A 21,778-nucleotide genomic window follows, 5' to 3' on the forward strand; every position below is an offset into this window, starting at 1 on the left:
ACACGTGTCACTATAGATTTAAAAAAAATAGTATCATTTAACAAGTAAAAATAAAATTAAAAGAAATAATAGAAGTACCTAAAATAAAGTAAGAATAAAAGTATTAAGTGAACAGGAGCGAACAAAGTAATGAAACGTATAATTGTACCAAGAAATACAACAAAACTCATACAGCTAAAGGCGTTCATAACGGAAGTATATAGACATATTTCTATCTCTCGGGTTCATTAATATTTGATCCGGGATTTAGATGGTATGGTTGATTTATTTTTTGTTTCTTTGTATCTCGTCTGTATGGCGACACTTCGCCTCAAATCCATCAGTTTTAAATGTCAATAGAATGTAGTGTGTTATGTTGGCGTAATATATTAGGTTCTTGAATGTCAGCTATCGTATTACTCGGGGAAATTGCGAGTCGCGTGACGTGAATACATTCAGTGTTCCAGTCTATCCGATCCGTCAAAACTGCAGCCGGCCGCGTCGTGCACTCGCGGCTTTACGCATTATTTGATATTTCTCCTTTGTATCGAGTAGGTGACCTTTACGGAATCGTGCAACACATTCCGGTGACCACGTTACCATGTGTGAATAGCGAACTAGTCGTGATGAAAGAAAGTGAAATTTTACCGATCTAACGCGTGGCCATGTTTCACCTGCACAGAGCTTTCGAACTCTCCCTGCGGGGACGGGAGCCGAGTCCCAAGAGCAAAGCGAACCTCGCCGTCATACACAAGCAATGCACGGGCAAGGCCCACGCTAGCGGCAACGCGGACCCCTCGCCCAGGACCGTCCTCAGGTCGGACTCCGGCTCCAGCATCAGGTCCAGAGACTCGAGAGCGAGCTCGGCAGACTGCTTTATCGAAATCAGAAACGCGGATACTCAGCGCGCGAGCCGGAACGGCAAGGAACCAACCGACTACGGAAAGAGTTTTAGTACCAGCTCTGTCGACGGCCATAGCGACACAGACTCCAGCGAAAACACCAAATCAGAATGCAGCAAACACGCGAGTATCGACTCTCAAGGCCTCACCAGCGCCCCGGATCGTCTTTACCACATGTCCACAAAAGCGTCACTCGCAAAAATGAGGTTTGCCGACGAAGACCAAGGTCATTATTCCATCGAGGAATCAGACGGTTCTCGAAAAGGAGATGCCAAAGACTCGGGAATTTTCTTCGATAGAAAAGACGCCAGAAGGTCGTCGGGACGGTTGAGTTTTAGAGAAAAGAAGATCGGCATCGTCACAGTAGACGACGTCAAGGCTGACGGGTTGACTGACGATTCGAAGGACGACAAGAAGAAAGCGGCCGAAAGAAAAAACTCCTTTAAAGATGGCAATGAAAAACGAGCTAATGGATTGCCCGAAGGCGAGAAGCCGCCGATACCAGGGAACAAACCCATTCTCGTCCGGCGGAACTTTAGTTCCCCGAACCAGAGCTCCAGAACCGGCTCGTTCCGGAACTCGTCTCCCTCGCCGGCTTCCAGGCCTCCGTGGAACAGCAACAACGCCAACAAGCCCCCCGTCTCCGGCGCCCCCGGCCAGGGGCTCGTCAGGAACGGCAGCCTCAGGAGCAGCATCAACAGAAAGAAACCGAACGTCATGGACTCCGCCTTCTGGCAGGAGATACTTGACATCGCCGAGCGCAGAAAGGCCGGCTGGGGACTGGACACCGGCAAGGACGGCCAGGGTCTGCTCAAGGACTTGCAGAGTATGGGAATAGAAGGAGATCCTGAAGTTAAAAAGGTATTTCTTTAAAATATTACTCGATTGACGTACTTACATGAGTTTGTCTGATTCTCTTTATCATCACCTCCACCCTTTTTTCTTTAGCCTTTGTAGATCATTCTTCTGTGCTACTCGTTATGGGTTAATCTTTTGAGTAATAATTTATTAATCTCGTTTTTTTGATAATTTATTTAAAAACTTCTTCTCTTATTTTTTACTTAAAAAAAAGAGAATTTATATTTTATTGTGTCAATTGTCTAATCACATGTCATCGTCATTGATTATGGTGTTCCAATGACCCATTAACTAGAAATAAATAAACTATAGAAATCCCCCTCCCAAAAACAAATTAAGGCCCTAAAAAATCTAGAAAATAAATCTGAACTCTTGTAGACTACCAAAAATACCTACCTACATTATTTCTGAATGTTTTTCAAATTTCTATTTACGTTTATGGATCTCGAGAATGCACCCTTTTGGAACACCCGCTTTCTCCAAACTGAACATCCAAAAACGACACGTCAGTAGCCTAACCTTACCTATTATTTATATGTTAATATATCACTCGTGTCGAATGGTGTTTTCATTATTATTATTATAAATTAAGCAGTAATACGTTTTCTATCCGATGTCATTAATGTCGCGTATCTATAATTTGATTTCGCTACATCATAATTTGGCGTAATTTCACTTTCATCAAATGGTATGGTATTTAAGATACACGCGCCGCCTTGTGCAGGAACCGCTTTGATCTTGCGGGGCCATTTCTAAAAGTCGGACCCGTACCCAGTCAGTCTAGTTCGGAGTTGGGAAATTGTTCAGTATTTGTGGGCCGATTGCATCGCCGTACTTTGCGTATTTACACTAGACTTCACCAGCTCATTTTACATAACATCTCGACACTTCACGACATTCTACATACGATTCACGCGAGGCCAATATTTTCAAAGTGCACTTGTTTGAAGTGTCACTCGTGTGGAACAGGTTCTTTTAAAAATAAACTTTCTTCGACAACTTTTTATGTAATATCAACAGACTTAGAAATACGTCTTTCTCCTCTCTAGGTGAGGTCAAATTATGACATTCAGTATTTAATTTTTAAAAAAGTCTATTCTAACGCGTACCTAAATCGTTTATCTTCGTAAACAGTTAACGTAATTTGTCCAATAAATTAACGTTATTTGATGTTGAACTATCTTGAAGTCTATAATAATAAAACTACAATAGAAAAACGAAAATTTAGATGAAAATCACATTCACAAAATTCTTTCATGTACAATGTCTGATGAGATGCCAGAAAATATAAAGAATTTAAGGAAATTAAACAAATAAAAAAGTAATATTACTTATTTTACTTTTTTGACATCTCAAGCAAAGTCTGGGTATTTACAATACTTATGACGGCTGGTTAGTGATCACTTTATTTACGTGCAACATTATCAATTATATCGATGATTGACAACCGCACTACTCAAATCAACTCCTTGGATCATGTCAGTCACTCCTTTCAACAACGTCATATATCAAAAAACTTGATTTTTCAGGAGATCGTTTTTAAAGTTTAAAAATATAATGAAATGTATTAAAAATAAATATTAAGCCACTTATTGAACTTTTTACTGTGCAACAGATCTTTTTAGGTAAAAACTGTTGGTTCTTTCTCCATTTAAAAAATATTTAGTATATTTAAAAAAATAAACAATACCTTTACTTGAAAATGTAAAAACAACACTTTCTGCCCTATAGCGGGTAAATATTAAGTTTAGAATATGCCGCTTTTGCTGGGATATAGTACATTTTCTAGGCATTCCGAAAACATGAAACAAAACTGAAAATTGTCGATTTTTGATATATGACGTTGTTGAAAGGAGTGAGCGATATATGTAATTTTTCATAATTTCAGGTGGTCAGTCATGGGTAGAATGGAGAATGATACACGATGTATAAAATAACCACTTTATCCGACCAACGACACGTCGTACGCCCTGTAAATACCCAGATTTGTCTTCCCATCTTATTAAACTGCTTCATCTATGCTGATATATCCATAAAATATATTGATACCATGTTTTTCTTTACCTAAGTATATACAAAACACCTTAAATTATCCGTTTCCGTACAGTTCGGAATATCGGCGGAAACATCCAATCGGACTAAGCGAGGTATGATAAATTTGTAGTTAATTTAAAAAAAATGCTTTCTGATGTCGCCGTTCCAATATCCATGGTATCAATACTTAAATTGAGATTAACAGAACGTTCCCGTCACGTTTTCAGTTCGTTAGATAAGAAAGAATTGAAACATTGTTAATCGCTGATCAATTGTGACACTAATCCCACCACTAACGTGATATTTAAATATGTTTTAGCTTTAGTGTCCACTGTCCTGTTTAGAATTTGTCGTGTTTAACTTCTTATATGAACGTGATCTCGTACTCGTATCTTTATAGAGTCGTCGTGTGTCAGTCGGCCCACCAACCACAATTTTCACATATCTGTACTTAATAGTTTTCAGTTTTCTCTTTTCCATTATCTCTCGATACTATATTTACGAACGCCACATCGTGAATGCTTCCCAATGTTTCATATCTTCTTGCGCCAACATCTGTCAGATTTTAATTTGTTTTTAATTCATTAAAAGGCTTCGGTTCTTCATCTTCGTCTTCAGTTATAGTATCTAATACTACTACCACCACTATCATCACGCCATTTTTCTGCAAAGGTAGACAGAGAAGGTGGAACGCCACACTCGGCTATCCTAGCTTCCTCTATGTCCATACAGTCATGCATGTCTTCGGCTATATATGCTTCTAACGCGACCAGATTTTAGATTGTAATTGACTTGATCTTTACAACATTTTGAGTGTGTCCAAATACTTACACACTCACACTCACAAAATCTGGATTATCTCCAATTACAGGAGTTATTTTCATACACGTTACACGTGTGTAAAGTGATCACTTAAATCAGCCTATGACGGTCGTCAGCCCCGTAACTGCCCAGACTTCCATATTTTTCTTTATCTTTGATGAGATGTCAAAAAATAATATGACTTGATCTTTCTTAGCCGTCCACGTTTTGTTCTCCTATTATCTTTTATTAAACACGCTCTCCTAGTCATTCTTTTGTCACCCATCCGTTCCTCGTGTCCAAACCATGGTAGGGTATCAGGAGGAATCAATCGGTTCTGTCCGATTGCTGATTCAAAAATACCCAGAATTGTTTGTGTCTATTGGAGAATTTCTCCTCATTTAGCCTTTTGTGGTGAGAAAACCACAGAAAGTTCATTAAGAAGAGCTGGACTGTTGATAGGCGTCCACGGGCCTTCCGTTTCACTCGAATAGTGGGGGCAAGCCGTGTCCATCTTTGTTTTATTTAACTTATGGTTTTCACCGTCAAGAAGGGTTTATTTCGCAACAGATGAGGATAAAGTGAATCTCGTGTCCTATTAAGAGGAAGAAACGATTAAAGTTGATGCAAAATAAGTCGTATATGCTCCAAATAACAGTTACACATTAAAAGCGCTGAATAGTATTTAAAATATATTTTTAGACGTAGGTGATCGAACTGAAAAAAAAGTCGAATTTGATAACGACTTCTTTAAAAGAAGTCGTTAGTTAATTCGGTTTTGTATTCGATCATTCAAAGCTAAACACGCCAACCAGTGCAGTAATTTGGTTCTGTATTGCGTATTTCTAGCTGCTAAATTGACTTGACAATTTGATATGATAAAATTAACGAATACCATCCCAATAGGGTAACAGAAAAATAACAGTTACCCATTAGTCACATCAACTTAAAAAATATGACTTAAGATTAATCGAATTGTTGGGTAATATATCCATAATTGAACACGGATAATGGATTGAATTATACTATATTTACATATGTAATATGTGACGCGTTTCGTCTTATCAAAACGTTATCAAACACTGACTAAAGATATTTACAAAATGTCCTTTAATACTAACAATAATTGCTATTATTAGGTTTAGGGGTACATGTATTGGTGGATATTTCAGTGGGTAATGTGGATTTCTATGTTCTTTAAGAAATTAAGATTTGTCGTTAATTTTTATTTGTAATCTGTTCTCTCTTAAAACCTTCTATGTCTTCCTGCTCCGTGCCTCCTGCCGCCATCTCAATCCTGTTACGGACCTTTTGACATCAGTCCATCTTGTCGACAATTCTTCCACAGATTATTTAGATCGATATTTGGTTCCATGACATCAATTCCTCTGTCCAACATTCTGTATGCCCTTGATTCTTTTTCTTTTTATGTTAAAATATTTTTCAACGTATGCTAATTGCTGTTTTTTCTTCTTTTTGTTATAGGTAAGAACCTTTCACGGCAATTCAGCTAAAAATGTCACTTCGTCACATCTTTTGGTAAGTCAATTGAATGCTTTTTCTTCACTTTGAAAATGTCAAGTACACAAATAATCCATCACTTAGTGCGTAGGATCATTGATGAAACTTCTTCATTTGGGGTAGTTCTATCGATAATTCTCCCTTCAAACACACTAATAACCCTATTCTTAATTTTTCAAGGTAATAGACGAATAAAATACCGCGCACCTCTTAAAATACAAAGAGCAAAGCCTTACCAGCTGACATTAGCGTTTTTGGTCGCTTTGGGAGGCTTTAGCCACTTGCTGTCCACTCAGTTTTGACTCTGTATCCATGTTTTATCCAATATCACATACCGGATAAAAAATTCCTTTTGATGGCGTTGAAATAGCTACAAAAGCGTTCTAAATTGTCGATGTGTTGCTGTTTTTGATCGACATTGATTTGCTCACAGCCTTCACCCTTTCCAATGATAAATGTTGATGCAAAATGGTAAATATTTCGAGTGTAGTTTTGCAATGGGCGCACTTAAATCCCGTAAACATCCGCTTAGTACTTATGGCCGACATTCGAGATATCTTCTAAAAATTCTATGCAAATAAAAATCCCGAATGAGCCATATCCTAAATTTGCCGAACAATGTTTGATCAACTATGCACATACGCATATCGGTTTAAAACTCTAAGGTTGGGTTTACACCTATGTAGACCAGTCTTCGTTTGCTGTTTGTTTTTTTTTCAAATCACTAATTGATTTTCGGCTGTCTTCGTTAGTCCTCGGGCTGGTTTATCACACAAGTCGTGTGATCATGGACTTGATTGATTAGCAGACGACATCCAAATCAAATCAAATATGAGTGTTGTAAACGCGGTTTTTGGGGGTCACGTTTGTTTAGTTTTGTCGTATTGTCAAAGTCTTTCTTTGATTCGCTAATATAGGTTTATATCTTTTACACGCTATTTGATTTTTGGCACCTAACTGAGAGGTATCAAACGAGTTTTTTTTGCACCCAAATAAAGATAACATAAAGGTGGTTTTCAAACCCAAATAAGCATAACGAGAGAGGTTTTTTTCGCACCTAAATAAGGAAAACAAAACAGGGTTTTTCGCACCCAAAATAGGATAACATAAGAGGGATTTTTCGTACCCACATAGGGATAACAAATTAGGGGTTTTTTACACCCTAACGTAGAGTATCAAATAAGGAATTTGCGCACACAAATTGGGGTTTTCACACGTAAATTACGAATTTTCAAACCTAAATGAGGCATTTTCACACCTAAACGGGGAGTAAAAAATGAGGTTTTCGTACCCAAATAAGGGTTTTTTGCACCCTAACGTAGAGTGTCAATCAAATAAAGAATTTGCGCACACAAATTGGGGTTTTTACATCTAAATAAGGATAAAAATGACGAATTTTCGCACCTAAATGAGGCGTTTTCAAACCTGAACGAGGAGTAAAAATAAGGAGGTGTTCGTACCCAAATGAGGGTTTTTTGAACCCAAATCGTAAAATTCGGAACTCTTCAAGGTAAAATACTTCCCGATTATGTAATGTATGTTACGTATGTACATATAATGTAAAGTCATCTAATCGCATTGTGTGTGCATATATTTGTAACCATAATATTAATATGCAGCGGAAAACCCGTGTATGTAAATAACGACTACCATTTCAATACATATTTATGATTTATTCTTGTCTATTGTGTTCGGCGCAGAGCCTTTTGGCTTCCATTTGCATGCTAATTCTTGCTGTCGAGAGAGTAATGGCTATTTGGAGACAATCCTGCCGCGGAGGTGCATTCACAAGTCATGTTCAAATTAATATATATATATTTTTTGACATCTCATCAAAGATGAAGAAGAATATAGAAGTATGGGCATTAACGGGGTTGACGACCGTCATAGGCTGGTTTATGCGAATTCGTTTGATAATGTCCTAACAAGGCGAAAAAATTGTCACAATATTATTTTTTTGTGTTTTTTGCTAATAAAATAATGTGTTTGATTAAAATTAATACTTAAATTAAAATGGAGTTCTACAAATTAAACGCCAAATCAATATATAAATATTACTGATTTCATCTCTAATATTCATTTAATATTACCCTGGACTGGTCCCTGAAGCGCATGTGTGATCGCCTTGACTTCACGTAAGTGACGATCAAGATAATACTGCGTTTATATGATGCAGTTCTCTATGCACCATCAGGTGCGGATAAGGGTTTGAATGTATGTGGAGATCCATGATTGTAAAAGAGGCGAATAATTTTTGCAGAGATAAAATAATGGATAGACCTTGATCTTCAATTATGCGACATGACTTGACTTGGCGTGAATGAGTAATTCAAATAATTGGGCGTTGACAGGCAAGAAGTCGGAATAATCTGCTTGTGTGTATGAGGTGATTGATGCACGAATGTGGAAGATGCGAAAAATGTCTGCAAAGTCTGAGTCCTGTGGAGTTATATCCTCTCTGCCCACCCCTGCGTGGAAGCGGCGTAATGATTGGACAGTCAGTTACTCGGTTTTGATTATATGAAGGCAAGATGACCAGTCCTGCACTTGGTTTATTCATTTTGACGCCGGCGTGAATCGAACCTGGGGCCTCCAGCACGGTAGTCGAACGCAATAACCACCACGCTATGGAGGCGGACGATAGTTCCACGGCATAATAACACAAAAATAACAACAAAGCTGTTTCCAAAAACTGTTTATCACGAAACATTAATCATGCAAAATCGAACCGGTTTTTTTACAGATGATGCAAATTTTCTACCGACTCTTAATTTATTTTATTGAACACGTATTTGCTAGTCGTAAAACACGTATAACGAGTATAATATAAGTACGTTTTGATTTATTTTTTATGTAATATATTTCAGTGAGATTTTAAGCACAGTCCGGCTCCTGAGGAGTTTTACGTGGTTTCCTCCCAGCAATTATCAAATGCTAAGAAGTTCCTGATTGGTCCACACTTGTCTATTCCTTTTGTTCCCAACATGGTATAAATTAAAACACGTTTTTTTAACTTTAAGTAACAAAAATCCACTTCAATGATCTATAAATCTTGTCCAAAATAAATGCAACTCCCATCTAAAAAAAATGTTTATAGTGTCTTCTTACTTTTCTTGGTGTGGGCTTTGTGGCTGGTTTTTAAGAGAGATTTGATCCACATGTCGATCCTCAGCTGTGTCGATCCACAGCTGTCAATCCATCTCTTTGGTGGTCTGCCTGGTAATCGCAGAAGCTCTTATATTAAATGCCCAGACTTCCATATTCTTCTTCATCTTTGATGATATGTCAAAAAATAATATGAAAATAACTCCTGTAATTGGAGATAATCCAGATTTTGTGAACAATTATTTAGACACACTCAAAATGTATCCTGGAGTTCCTTATTCTATCTCGTATTCTCCAGATATGCTCCTTAGAGTGTTCATTTCTGACACTCCTAGCGCGTTTTCTTGTTACTGCGGGGTCCGCTCTGCATTCGATCCCAAATGTCACCATCTTCATGTCAGGGTTTTTCCATTTAGATTTTTTCAGACATCCTGAGATGCCTACAGCCTTGTTAACTTGCCGGAATGTACCAGAATGAAATGATACTGAATACATTCTCCCAGCAATCAGATGTGCTGGGATGTTAAACGTATGACCATTGGAAACTCCCGAACGCATTCTCTCAGACTCTCACCGCTTTATGGACTGTTCTGATATTCATGGACGTCTTTGGGGGCCCGTAATACTGCCACTCCGCAGAGTTGAAGAATCACGACTCCGTCCGGCCGCGGACCTCCGCGAGCCGACGGTCCGTGATCTCCCCCTAGGGCACATCGCGTAAAGCACACCCAGCATGGCTGGGTTGTCAGGTTTCACTCTCATTTGAGGGGAATGGAAACGAAATCGGCCACAGTTTGCAATAGATTCTCACGGTTTTTGATGTGATTTTGATTGGTTTTTATTTTCTCAAATGCCTCGGCTGTTTCACATTCAGGATACAGATCTTGATGGAGAATGTTTAAAAGTAGTTTTTTGTACCTTTTTATGTTAACACATTTCGGCTGTCCAAAACTTAAAACACAGTGAGGGACATTTTTTGTAGTACGTTTTTTTTGTATTTTTGTACTAAGTAGAATCCACTTAGTCCAAAAATGCAAAAAAAAACGAACTACAAAAAATGTCCCTTACTGTGTTTTAAGTTTGGACAGCCGATTATATATCTGTACGGATATTATTTCTAAAGGTACAGATACACATAGTTATAAGTAAGCGCGCTTATGAGGTGCTACAGGCGCATTCATTGGTCGGAACTGGGAATTCATTGGTCGGAACATGTAGGGAACAACTAGCTTTTAATCAAGCGTCGTAACATCGCTCGCGTCGAGCATCAGCGAGCATCCGAAACTATGGATGGAGCGCTCGGCTCGCTGTACTGGCTATACGAATGCTCGCATCGTAACGTGTTACGTTACGACGAAATGCTCCCGTCAGTCCCCACCTTAATAAATAACAAGTAACACAACAGCGAGCCAAATGGATGGGCCATAATATAAGACAACCAGGCATATTTTTTGGCTGTTAATTCCCCATAACTCGTTCAGGTGCCATCATTTATATTTTGAAACCTTGTTCGTTTCCTCATCGACCAATTTGTCTGGTCCATCGAACGTGCCCATCACCAAAGAAGGCCTAAATAGAAATCAGCCCCAGGATCTTTCATCGTGCGCTGCTTCCGAAAAGAAGAGATCGTTAGCTAACTACGATAATTTACGGATCGAAATGCCCATACTAGCCACTCGCCGCTCGCTCGAGGCGAGTACTGTCCCGGCAATACTAGGATTTGATTTATCACGACGAGCCATTCCAGTCGCCGGTTCAGTATGATGGTTTCATTTCCATATAGGCATTCTAATGATTATTTCCTTGTTTATTTATTATAAAGTTGATGTGTTTTATTATGAGCGTGTCCTCTTTGATCCAGCTTCTTTTTAAAGATTTTTCGATGAGACATGAATTTAATTGTATTAATTATCGATTTTCTTTGTTTGACGGTCTTTTGTATTTTGTGCCTAGCCAACTAAATAACCTACAAAGCCTCTTGTTTTAGAAGCTTGTCTGCAGGTAGGATAGTTAAGGACTGGGAAGGTCTTCTTCTTCTCCTTCTTGTTGAACTTGTGGCCTGTTTTGAAGAGGGATTAGCCTCCTGCGATGTCGATTCCCAGCTGTCGATTCATCTTTTTGATGGTGTGCCCGGAAGTCGTCTACCCTGGGGTTGGCCGTACAGTGCGTTGTGAGGGAGTCTGGATGGTTCCATTCTCCTCACATGCGCTTACTATTGTCTTCGTCGTTGCCATCGTGATATATTTTTCATATTTACAGGGAAGGTAAAAAATGAAAAATACATAACAAACACCCAGACCAATTGAAAATAAATCTTTCTTAAATTTATTCTGCGCTTAGCGGGAATCGAACCCGCGACGCCTGTTTCGCAGTCGAGCGTCTACCCGACTACGCCACGGCGCCTGTATATGATGCTGTTATTCACGTTAGTGGATGATCTTCGGATCTCGGTGCTCTAAAATTGAATGCTCTCCTTTTTTTCAAATCGTACATAATAAATTTTGCATTTACACCGTCGATAGTTAGTTGGCTACGCTCTAAAGTAGGGAGTAGTCTATATTGAAAACTGTCCCACCGCATTCCCAGACCTGATACAGAAGCATCTAGGCTTCCTGACAGACCTTCTCTTGCAAAGCTACTTTTTAATTAACTAACCATCACGCCGCTTCCCCGCAGGGGTAGACAGAGAGCATACAACGCCACACCACTCTGTCTTTGCAAACATTCTTCGCCTCTTCCACGTTCATGCATCTCCTCATACATACCCGCCGATTGTTACGACTCCTAACCTGACCACTTTCAAGTATTTGGCAAAACTAAGTTGCGAAATTTATTGAAAATATGAAACAAAACAAAAAAGTACCCCGATTTTACTGTGAATTTAGATTTAAAAGGGGTAGGGAGTGGTCTCATTAATATTCGCGCAACATTGTGGCCATTCCCATGATCACTCCACTTAACCTCCGCCGCCCGCGTGGATGGTCGCACGGCCCGTAACGAGGGTTCACGTCTCACGTCCAATCGGTCGCCAGATATGGACTTATGATCTCTCGGGCTCGCCATTCGCCAGAGAGAACGCCCCTCTCCCTTTCATCGCTAACTTTCGTTACGGCCTGAATTTTAAAAACAAACAGTGCTCGCTTCGGGCGATTGTACTAGTATTTTGAATGAATTATCTGATTACCGAACCCATTATGGCGAAGGATTGTTATTATTTTCATGATCGATATTTTTATCAAGAAGAATTATTATTTATCATTCGTATGAATGAAAGTGAAAAAATTGGACAATGTAATTAAATAAAAAAAATGTTAACAATATTTTGAGTGTGTCCAAATACTTGTTCACAAAATCTGGATTATCTCCAATTACAGGAGTTATTTTCATATTATTTTTTAACATCTCATCAAAGATGAAGAAGAATATGGAAGTCTGGGCATTTACGGGGCTTACGACCGTCAAAGGCTAGTCAAAATGATCACTTTACACACATGTAACATTCACCAATTCCATGATTGACAACCACACTACTCAAATTCTTGGAAGTTCTGTATAAGTATATATGATCCAATTTTTTAAACTTTGTACAATAATCACTAGAATTTTCACAGTGCCCATATTCTTCTTCATCTATGTTGAGTTGACAAAAAATAATATGATAAATAACTCCTATAATTGGAGATAATCCAGATTTGTGAAGTATTTAAACACACTCAAAATGTTGGTAAGAATTATTGTTGCCCAAAAATCAATTTGAATATCATATTTGTAGTCTGTCGTGGTCAGCTCTCCTCATCCCCAGGTTGTAGGTCCTTCTATCATGGACACCGTAACCTAGGCCATGCCATTGAATCATGTTATCTTTTTTAGCATCCATGAATTTTTTTGTCTCTCTCTAGATGTCTTACGAGGAATATCCATGGCAATTGCTCGATTCACAATATGATCAGGTTCTCTGTGTCCTATGTGCCCATACCATCTCAATTGCCTTTCCTCTACCTTACTATTGATGCCTGTTACAGCCAGGCTTCCACGAATATGTGAACTCTTTATTTTGTCTCAAAGGGCTGACCAGCTGACCATGTAGGCATTCGCATTTTAGCAGTTTCTAGTTATCTAAAATATGTACATAACAGTATTGTCCAATTATTATAACCGCACTATTTACGAAGTGTTGACCTTTAAAGTTGAACATTTCCCGGCTTATGAAGAAATGCAAGACTCAAATGCATTTCCTGAACAAGTCTCATATCGAAAATACGGTTATTAAAAATTATCTTACGATGTTTGGACGCTAGTAATCATAATTGCAAATCTCACCTTGTGAAATGGAATCTCGAATCGATAGTAATTATTCAATAAATTCCCGCACAGTTTATACATTATGACACGAGGAAATCGAATCCACCTGTATGGTATTTATTCATACCCTGTTGACTTAGCAATGCGATAATTCATTCTCGTCTAATTTTTAATGGCCGCTTTTAATTTTGTCCGAAATATATTAACTTTACTGCGCTTCCGCATCTTTGAAATCAATGCCGAATAATAAAAAAGGCCGTTTAAATATTTACTCTTGCCCACCTACAAATTCTCTCCGTATGACTTTCGTGAACGTGTTACCTGCGTGGGCGGGCTGCAGTTAATGATACGATTTCTTTCACACCTCTTCGTTTTATACCGGGAAGGCGGAGGACCCATCGCGCCGACCCAGACACCTTCAGACACCCCGACTGGGATAAGCCAGTGTCAAGCAGAATCATCTAATAACTGACAATTATAATTTGGCAATGTTAGGTTAGGCTTTTCTGTATCCTTTCCTGCTGCTATTAAACATTAGGTTATTTCCTCGCTGTAGTAAACGAAGGGGATAAAACGTCACACGCGTCTGTTCGTACAGTCATAGCTTCTGTTTTAGATCTGGTTATGCGAAATCTCCTCTTACATATATGGATTCTTGACATGGCGGTTGTTGATTGATTTTATTTAGCCTTGCTTTTTATTCACATTTGCTTACCGTATCCTACCTTTGTATGTTATATTCCTTCGTTTTTCATTCATTTCATTCATTGGAGGGCTGATCACCTTTCCTTCGTCTGTTGACGATCAAGATAACACTTCGTTTATATCATGCAGTGCCCAATGCACCATTGGGGTGCGGATAAGGGTTCGATGAATAGGTGTAGTTTTTCAACTATACCTATCTGCGAAAAGCTGCACAATCACTTCTTATTCCTCCATTTTTACTACTGTCATACATATTTTTTGCATACATTTGTCAATCAAATGTCATTTCACCAATATTAAATATGTCACCTCACCTTTTCTCTCAATTTCATAATACATACTACTTGTTGAGACTACCACTAGACTCTGTTCTACATATACTCCCAGTTTCGCTTCCATGGGCATACTTCTACATATAAGCAATAACTCTGTTAAATAATCCTTTAATTTTAATTTTTTCATCCTCCCTTCATTCAGTGTCTTAACTTACATTTCTATCTGTTGAAAACATACCCCCTACTTTTAAAATTCCTCTACTTTTACTAGATATTTTATTGCTTCTATCACCACACTCTTCTCCTAGTCTTTGAATCCATGTATAATATTCTATATTTCTGTCTATCGTTCTGATTTCCTGTATGTTATTTTAGTACGCTACATTAATAATCTAGTTTGCATATATGCATACTAATTGAGTATGTTTGCAAATTCATTATGATTAATTATATCTTTTTACTAAAAACATATTGGAGAATTTTAGCGCTCGGACATGTAGGTATTTGTAATGACATACCCACATTGATGTTGGGCTGTAGCAAGACGTAATGTTGGGTATTATTGTGTACGTTATTTGTTTTATCGCTTCCAACCATTTCTCAACTGTCAAGCTCTACAAATACAGGGTGTGTCAAATACAGTATTGTCCGAAAATTTCTGTACTTAAGATTTTTGTTTTTAATTTTTGGTAAAATATTATATATTCCAAAAGTTCCTTAGGTAACCTTTCTCGTTTTATATTCGAATCGAAAACCGAGATAAATAACATGACATATAAAAATGAAACACTTGTATACGACCACTTTTTTAAGTATATTAATGTAAACACGACTTGTTTTGTAAACCACATATGTTCTCATCGAATGGTGAAAATACGACTACCTAACTAACCATCACGCCGCTTCCCGCAGGGGTAAGCAGAGAGAATAGAACGCCACTCCAATCTGTCTTGGCACACAATTTTCGCCTCTTCCACATTCATACATTTTGTTATACATACACGGTTATTATGCCGACTCCTGACCTGACAACTTTCAAGTATTTGAAATATTCGATCGTGTCAAGTTTTTCTCATTCTTCCTCTGTTTATATTTCGATTTCTGTTCTCTCTGCCTACCCCTGCGGAGAAGCGGCGTGATGGCTAGTTAGTTAGTTAGCTTTTAAACACGCCTTCCGTCGGTTTGGCGGGACAATCATAACAATGTATTACAAAATTAGTACTACGAATGTGGAAGTGGCGAAGATCTTTTACAAAGACAGAGTGGCATGGCGTTCTGTTCTTACTGCCTACTTTTGTGGAGGTGCTTGACTGAAGGCCTAGAACAGGGCGCAGAAGTGTGATTAAAAAAAGTGGCGGACCTGCACTGGAAGAGAGTCGCGTCCAACAGAGAACTGTGGAAGTCCAAGACGGAGTATTTATATTTGAAGCACTAACTTTGTGATTTTCCATTTCATAATTAAAATGTAACTTTGTTTCAAAATCACTATAAATATTTTATTATAACTTAATTATAATGTCTACCGGTTTCGAAGCTAACCGCTTCTTTATCAAGACTGATTAATACTAAAACACTATCTACTCAACAATATTCAAAATATTTTGACGGTTAGGGAAAGAAGCTTGGGTAGATCTCAAGTGGCTTTATTTTTTCGTGTTGATTGGCAGTCACAGTCAAAAGGGATCAGGGATGATGAGTGATGGGAAACATATTTAATAACGGACTTTTAGCAAAATCATTTACTTGTGTATTTATTAGTTGTAAATTATTATTAATTGCATTTTTAATTTCTAATATTTCTATGTAATCTAATTTAAGTCCTCTTTTTCATGTGTGTAATATATTTAGACCTTTATTTTTATCAAATGAGTGATTATTTTCTTATTATTTTTTGACATCTCATCAAAGATGAAGAAGAATATGGAAGTCATTTGGGCACTTACGGGGATGATGACCGTCATAGGCTGGTTTAAGTGATCACTTTACACACTTGTAACATTCACCACTTCTACCCATTATTGACAACCACACTACTCCAATTCTTGGAAGTTCTATATATATATATATGAACCAATTTAGAAACCTTGTTCTTGAATCACTAGAACTCCACTAGAGACATCTATTGGTGAGATGTAAAGAAGCTTTTTAGTAAGCAGAAACTCTTATATTAGTATGTGAGGTCCAAATCCTGGATTATAATCACACACATGAGAAAAGCCAGAAAATACCATTTTCATTTTTATTATTTAAGCTTATAATTTATTTATTATTTTCTATCAAGTAGTGAGTAAGTAAGTAGCCTTGAGTAGAAGCGGCGTGATGAACAGTTTTGCTGGACCAAGAATTGGAAGAGAGAGATATGGGCTGTTCTTGCTTGGTTGTAGCATCCTGTATGTGGATGTGAGGTATGTATGTACACATAGCAAAACGAAGAGTTGAATGGCACGGTTTTAGCTATTCTCGCCCACACACACGACTTGCGGCCTCCTCGCGTCCTTGGGACTCAGCCTTTTGATTATGTGTACATAACAAAACCATACATTATATACCTAGATATACCTGTACATATAGTGGTCGTATATAGGTATTACCAGCGTCCGTATTAATTGATATTCATCGCTTAAAGCGTTCACTCACGAGACGTCTTTCGAGATGTAAAAATGTCGTTTTTTTCGCTCCGTACGACTTGAAATGCAATACACGAACTGGCTATTAAAAAAAATGACGACACGCTCTACCAACAGCCATATCGTAGTCGTACAGGAGAAAGTGACCAACTACCAAAACCTAAAATGTTCAGGAGGGCCATTTAAGTCACTTTTGCTTGGCAAGAAAATAAACATCAATGCAGTTAGTCATTTTTACCAAGTCAATATGTTATACTTCCAAGTTTAAAATCCTTTGGGATTTTTTCAGGGCAATATTAAGCTATTAACATATAAAATAGTCAATGATCACGTTTTTGCAAAACAATGCACTTGGTCACATTCTCCTGTATGACTACGATATATTCTTCCTCTTTTTTGTGTAATCTGTTTTATTGTAATTTAAATCATGTTTATATCATATGAAACTAAAGGGCTTACACTCTTTACTTCAAGGTTTGAAATAAGGAAAATATATACATATATAAAAAATACAGTGGATCCTCTCATTACGAGCTCTTCTCATAATGAATAATTCGCATAACGAGCAAAAAATGAAAAAGTTACTCCCTTAACGAGCGACATTTCGAATAACGAGTAACAGAGAAATGGCAAGTCCCTTTTTTACGACATTTACTTAGGGCTGGAACTTCCGCGCCATTCAAAACAAAAAATGTTTATATACTCGTATGTATATATATATATATGTTTATATATATATATATATATATATATATATATATATATATATATATATATATATATATATATATATATATATATATATATATATATATATATATATATATATATATATATATATATATATATATATATATATATATATATATATATATATATATATATATATATATATATATATATGTATATGTATATATAAATATATATATATATATATATATATATATATATATATATATATATATATATATATATATATATATATATATATATGTATATATAAATATATATATATATATATATATATATATATATATATATATATATATATATATATATATATATATATATATATATATATATATATATATATATATATATATATATATATATATATATATATATATATATATATATATATATATATATATATATATATATATATATATATATATATATATATATATATATATATATGTGTGTGAATGTTACGCATGTGCATAACGCAATCACTTAAGCCTTAAGATCGGTAGTGTGAAGGCAAAGGGGTATATCTGTCTCAAACCAAACTTTACAGGAGACCAAAAATAAACTTGTGAAATTAAATAACTCATTGGTTTTATGTATTTTTATATGTACATATCTCAATTAAACTAAATAAGTATTGCAACTACAGCTATATTCTTTTGCCAGATTATGGAATACACTATTTTAGACATTTTGTGGAACAAACTTAGGAAATGAAAAATTTGACAGATATACCCCTTTGCCATTACACTACCGAGATAACAGATCGTAAGCGCTCTATATAATATATAAAATAAAACCCTTATCCGCACCCCAATGGTGCATAGGGCACTGCGTCATATAAACGCAGTGTTATCTTGATCGTTTACACACGAAGGAAAGGTGATCAGCCCTCCGCTTCATGTACCAGTCCAGGGTAATATTGAATAAATATGACAGTGAAAAAATCACTAATATTTATTTTACCCCCCTTGGGAATCGAACCCGGGACCTCCAGAACGGTAGCCGAGCGTGCTGACCATTACACTACGGAGGCGGACAAAAATAACTAAAAAGCGCTCTATAAATAACTAAAAAGTTCCATATTTTCTTCCCATAAATACGAGACGTATTATGGTTCTAAGGCATTTTTCTACCATGTATGAAATACGTAAAACTGTACATGAGTGGTGGCCTTAAAGCCATCTTCACAACTGCCTTTGCACACCTCTTCTTCTGAATCTCAACCATTTCCTGACCTCTCTTTCCTCCGCCTCTCTCTGCTCCCCACATTCGCGTTCTAATCACGTAACACCGTCGCCATCTCGACATCAGGTAGACTGCAGGTAGATTTCCTTACACATGTGATCTACGTACGAAAATTCCAAGAGGTCATTATTTAAAAAAAACTCATTTCAGTAAATTTAAATACATTTTTTTTCAAATACAGACCTCTTCTTCTAACCCTTATCCGCACCCAATGGTGCATAGGGCACTACATTGTATAGAAGCAGTGTTATCTTGATCGTTATATACACGAAGGAAAGGTGATCAGCCTTCCGCTTCACCAGTCCAGGGTCATATTTAATAAATATTAGACTGAAAAATCACTAATATTTATTTTGACCCTCTTGGGAATCGAACCCAGGACCTCCAGCATGGTAGCACTACACTATGTAGGCGGACAATGCGGCTCAGAATGTAATACGTTTTATATGTCGCTCACTCCTTCAAGAACGTCATAAATCAAAAATCGTGAATTTTGAGTTGTGCATGTTTTCGGAATGCCCAGAAAATGTACTATATACCAACAAAAGCGGCATATTTTTAACTTAATATTTATCCGCTACAGGGCAGAAAATATTGTTTTTACATTTTGATGAAAAGGTATTGTTTAATTATTTTTTTTTAAAACTAAATATTTTTCAAATGGAGAAAAAACCTTCAGGTTTTACCTAAAAAGATCTGTTCCACAGTAAAAAGTTCAATAAGTGGCTTGATATTTATTTTTAATCCATTGTGATTTCTTTTTAAACTTTAAAAACGTTCTCCTGAAAAATCAAGTTTTTTGATTTATGACGTTCTTGAAAAGAGTGCGCGATATTTCTTGCCATTTTCAGTAATTTTAAAATAAATATCCAAATAATTAAAATTTGTTTGGAATTGCTTGGCGTTACACTTTGATATTTTGAAATCATTTGAAAAATAAAGGATATGTTGTTGATTCCATTAATTGATTGGGCAGTCACTTTGTAGTCATATCTATCCATTTAAATTTAAATTTCTATTTCTTCCTCCTTATAGATCCTCGGATCTGTCTCTTCCGTTATCCGTCTCTTATATGGACTGCTAGATGTCACATCAAGTATTTTAAATACATTCATAAGGTCATTCCAACATTTCCTCGGTCTTCCTCTGCTTCCATTACCAACCACGTTCGCCTCATAAATTTGTTTAACTATCCTTTCTCCACTCATTCATAAAAAATGTAACTGATACCATATGAATCATGTGGCCGAAAAACTAACAGTTATCCATTAGTCATAACTCTAGTTCAGAGAATCCGCGCGATAGAGAATAAAAATACTAAGCAGAAATGTTTCCGACGATAAAAAGCTGAGGGCAAAAACCTCGACTATTTATAAATATGCACTGTGCATTGGATGGCCATTTCTCTTCCTCGATTCCGTATTGCTATTCACGCCACGCGCCCCGCGCTACCGCGGCGGCCGTTTCAGTATCCTGCTTTCGGCCACCTTCCGGGAAACGTGCTAACCCACCTGACCGAGGCGTCAACCGATGTGATGTCACTCTGCCGATGACAATCACTCATAATTATTATATTATTAAACCATATCTGCTCCATATGTGGAGCATGAGAAGTCAAAACCGTCTGCAGGATTTTCTGTCGGCTGCCAGCTCCCTTGCATCATCTCAAGTCAGGTCCACGATATTCAGCTATATTCAGCGTCGCTAAGTTTTGACAAGATAATTTTGTTTTATTTCAGCGCAGGTCCCACTAATTCAAATATTTATTATTTTTGGAATAGACATCGAGTGCTGCTTCTAAAACAGTGAAAAGAATGCGAAAGTCTGACGTTTTGATACAAATAAAACTGTCAGTTGTTAGCAGGAAAATTTCACAAGTCACAATTTACTTTTTGTTACTCGCTATTTCGGGTTGAATTTTAAATGTGGTTTTTATGAAAATTTTGTATTTGTCCTGAAATGGGTGTGACAGTGTCGTCGTATGGTTATGGTGAAGCATTGAGTCCTTGCTCTTCTGCAGAGAGCGTCCTTTTGGAAAGACGATCTTCCTACGAATCCTGCTTGGGAGAGGTACGCCATCCTTAATTTTTCACTTGATTTCAATATGAATTCATTGGCATACCAGCCGCCATATTTTGGTGGCTAAGAATATTTGTAGTTCATATTATAAGCATAATATTATAAGATCTCTACAAATCGGTAATGAAAACTTTTGGTAAACGATGAATTTCATAAATAAACGCGATCATTTGGAAACTAAACTAAACATTTGGAACCGGAAACTAAAACTCAAAATCTGAATCTCATTAGTGGTTTGGTTGATAATAAACACTTACTTGTAGCCAAAACCATTAATGAGTTTGAGAGTAAACATATTTTCCGCGTTTGCAAGATTTTTCATGTCATATATTCTATCAAAATTTCACTTAAATCAAGATTTTCATGAATTGCAAATGAAAATTTTCTTTTCATAATTAAAATGTAACCTTGTTTTAAAATCACTATAAATATTTTATTACAACTTAATTATAATGTCTACCGGTTCGAAGCTAACCGGTAGACATAATTACGTTATAATAAAATATTTAAAGTGATTTTAAAACAAAGTTACATTTTAATTATACAATGGATAATCACAAAATTAGTGCTTCAAATATAAATAGTATGAAAATTT

At 36.7% G+C, this 21,778-nt stretch overlaps 1 protein-coding gene across 4 annotated transcripts in view; it reads left to right on the forward strand.

Annotated features, from left to right (window-relative positions):
- The window catches only part of Mhcl (Myosin heavy chain-like), a 186,636-nt gene that overhangs the window by 52,599 nt on the left and 112,259 nt on the right, over window positions 1-21,778 (forward strand). For 2 of the 4 annotated variants that reach the window (XM_088256445.1, XM_088256446.1), the window contains exon 2: window positions 535-1,742. The exons of 1 other annotated variant lie outside the window; for it this stretch is intronic. In XM_088256445.1, the coding sequence (XP_088112571.1) occupies window positions 645-1,742 (1,098 nt within the window). In that variant the 5' untranslated portion in view covers window positions 535-644. Of the gene's footprint in view, window positions 1-534; window positions 1,743-21,009; window positions 21,175-21,778 lie in introns of those variants that run through there. One more of the 4 variants, XM_088256447.1, reaches the window with a different exon arrangement.

This window comes from Brachycentrus maculatus, unplaced genomic scaffold, assembly GCF_059751285.1.
Source record: "Brachycentrus maculatus isolate JH-2025_06_01 unplaced genomic scaffold, ASM5975128v1 h1tg000061l, whole genome shotgun sequence".
Taxonomy (NCBI): domain Eukaryota; kingdom Metazoa; phylum Arthropoda; class Insecta; order Trichoptera; family Brachycentridae; genus Brachycentrus; species Brachycentrus maculatus.